The following is a 2,371-nucleotide window of genomic DNA, read 5'->3' on the forward strand; positions in this document are numbered from 1 at the left end:
CGCCACTGCCTTAGAGATGGCAGCTGGGTTCCAAGAGGACAAAAGCAGCAGTTATAGGGTCGTTTAAGGCCTGGGTTAAAAAGCCCGAGAATGTCACCTCCAACACATTCTCTTGGTCAAAGCTGGTCACAAGCCTTGCCCAGATTCAGGGGGAAGGGGGATAGATTCTACCTTTTGATTAGAAAAGTCGTATGCACATTCGCTGAGGAGAAGAATGGTTGGCATCAGTCTTGTAAACATCACCACACTGGCCTTTCTTCTGCTCCCTCTCTCCCTAAACTCCCTCCCTGTTCCTTTCTTCATTCCTTCCGTCTGAGTATGTCAGCTAGCACCTTCCAATACAACGTCGGTGTGTATTTTATTTAAAGATTACTCTTTTCTTCTCTAATACCCTTGCCACTTTATTGATATTTTTCTAGTGTTATTTTTATATTTTGCATTTTGGTACAGTTCTGTTTGTCTTACCTTAATAGAATATAAGTTCTTCAGAGGGGGAGTCTTTGCTTTCTTCTTTGTGTCCTTTGCATTGCATGATGGGTGCTCGGTAGAGGGCTGAATGCATAAATGAATAAAAATAGATTTTAGAACAACTGTCAGTTTGTCCAGACGAAGCATCAGTTTATGTTAGGCAAGTGTTTAACAACAACGAAACAACTGTCTTTAGCTATTCCACTTTTGATTTTTCTTCCTTGGTCAACACCAGTCTTCCTAGGCTCCTCACATTGATCAGCTCATGCTTTCGGTGAACATATGTTTGTAGAATATGGTTATATTTTTATAGTGCATATTAATATTTATATTAAATAGTATATGTAGTATTAAATGTTAAAGATTATATAGCATATATTTATATATACAAAGGACAGTCAAAAGTTTCTTTTCATTATTTCATCAAATCACTTTAGGGAAAGAAATAGGTATATTAAAAGTCAAATAGTTCTTTCAACTACCATTTGCCACCCTAAATATTTCATTTTTTTCATTTCTGTGCCTGGTAACCAGGAGTGTAAGGAAGAGGCTGTCTGTGCCATTATGTGTGCGTCGGTCAAGTACAATATCCGGGGTCCTGCCCTCATCCCAAGAATGAAGACCAAGCACCGAATCTACTACATCACCCTCTTCTCCGTTGTCCTCCTGGGCCTCATTGCCACTGGCATGTTTCAGTTCTGGCCGCATTCCATCGAGTCGTCAAATGACTGGAGCGTAGAGAAGCGCAGTGTCCGGGACGTGCCGGTGGTCAGGCTGCCGGCCGACAGCCCCATCCCCGAGCGGGGCGATCTTAGTTGCAGAATGCACACGTGTTTTGACGTCTACCGCTGTGGTTTCAACCCAAAGAACAAAATCAAGGTGTATATCTACCCTCTGAAAAAGTACGTGGATGACTTTGGCGTCCCAGTCAGCAACACCATCTCCCGGGAGTACAACGAACTGCTCACGGCTATCTCAGACAGTGACTACTATACCGACGACATCACCCGGGCCTGCCTGTTTGTCCCGTCCATCGATGTGCTGAACCAGAACACGTTCCGCATTAAGGAGACGGCGCAGGCGCTGGCCCAGCTCTCTAGGTATCTAGCACTTTTCAGACCGGAGCCAAGTCCTTCAGGGAATCAAGGGAAGGGCAGGGAGAGGGACATTTCTTCCCCTAAGCTGGCTTCCAGCTGCTGTCTCTTTTCTCATGGGATGGGATGTGGATGGGCCACTGACTGGTAGCGTGAGCCCAGCGGCCTCTGCCAGTGAAGAGCAGTCTGTCTGCCATCCGTGCTGCGGCCGCGGGCTCCCAGCTTCTTAGAGTCTAAAAAACTTAAGGATGGTTTGTCTTCCTATACTTTTCCTTTTAAATTTAAATACTTTCCCTTTCTCTTTATTACTCTCATAATATGTGTTCACTTTAAAAATGTCTGAAAATGCAGGTAAACAAAAAGAAGAATATGACTCATTTCATAATCTCGCTTCTAAGAGATAATCATTATTTTTATGTTCCTTTTTAGTTTTTTTATATAAAAATATATACATATGCATTATATATACATTTTTGTATAAAAATATATACATATGCACGTGTATATATTCACTTTTGTCAAGAATGGGGGCACACGGTACATATTCCCTTGCTACTTTTTTCTCTTAATAGATCATGAATGTATTTTCAAATAATTTCATATTCTTTACTATGTAATTTTAAGATTTATATAGTATTCCATATGTTCCATAATATATTAATCAGCTTTTTATATTTTATTTCTTTTTGTTCCTTTAATCAAATGGTAAACACTCAGAGAGAGCTTTCAGATTTTCATTCCCGCAGGCAGTTCTGTGAGGGACAAGCTTCAAGTACATATCCACCCATTGTTCCTTTTGAGGGTCCAGG

General features: G+C 41.3%; 1 protein-coding gene across 1 annotated transcript in view; it reads left to right on the forward strand.

Annotated features, from left to right (window-relative positions):
* Positions 1–975: 975 nt before the first annotated feature.
* Positions 976–2,371, forward strand: part of EXT2 (exostosin glycosyltransferase 2) — a 129,985-nt gene continuing 128,589 nt past the window's right edge. The window contains exon 1 of the mRNA XM_023528792.1: positions 976–1,568. Within this exon, the coding sequence (XP_023384560.1) occupies positions 1,033–1,568 (536 nt within the window). The 5' untranslated portion in view covers positions 976–1,032. The remainder of the gene's footprint in view (positions 1,569–2,371) is intronic.

The sequence above is a fragment of the Pteropus vampyrus genome, unplaced genomic scaffold, assembly GCF_000151845.1.
Source record: "Pteropus vampyrus isolate Shadow unplaced genomic scaffold, Pvam_2.0 Scaffold31, whole genome shotgun sequence".
Lineage (NCBI taxonomy): Eukaryota > Metazoa > Chordata > Mammalia > Chiroptera > Pteropodidae > Pteropus > Pteropus vampyrus.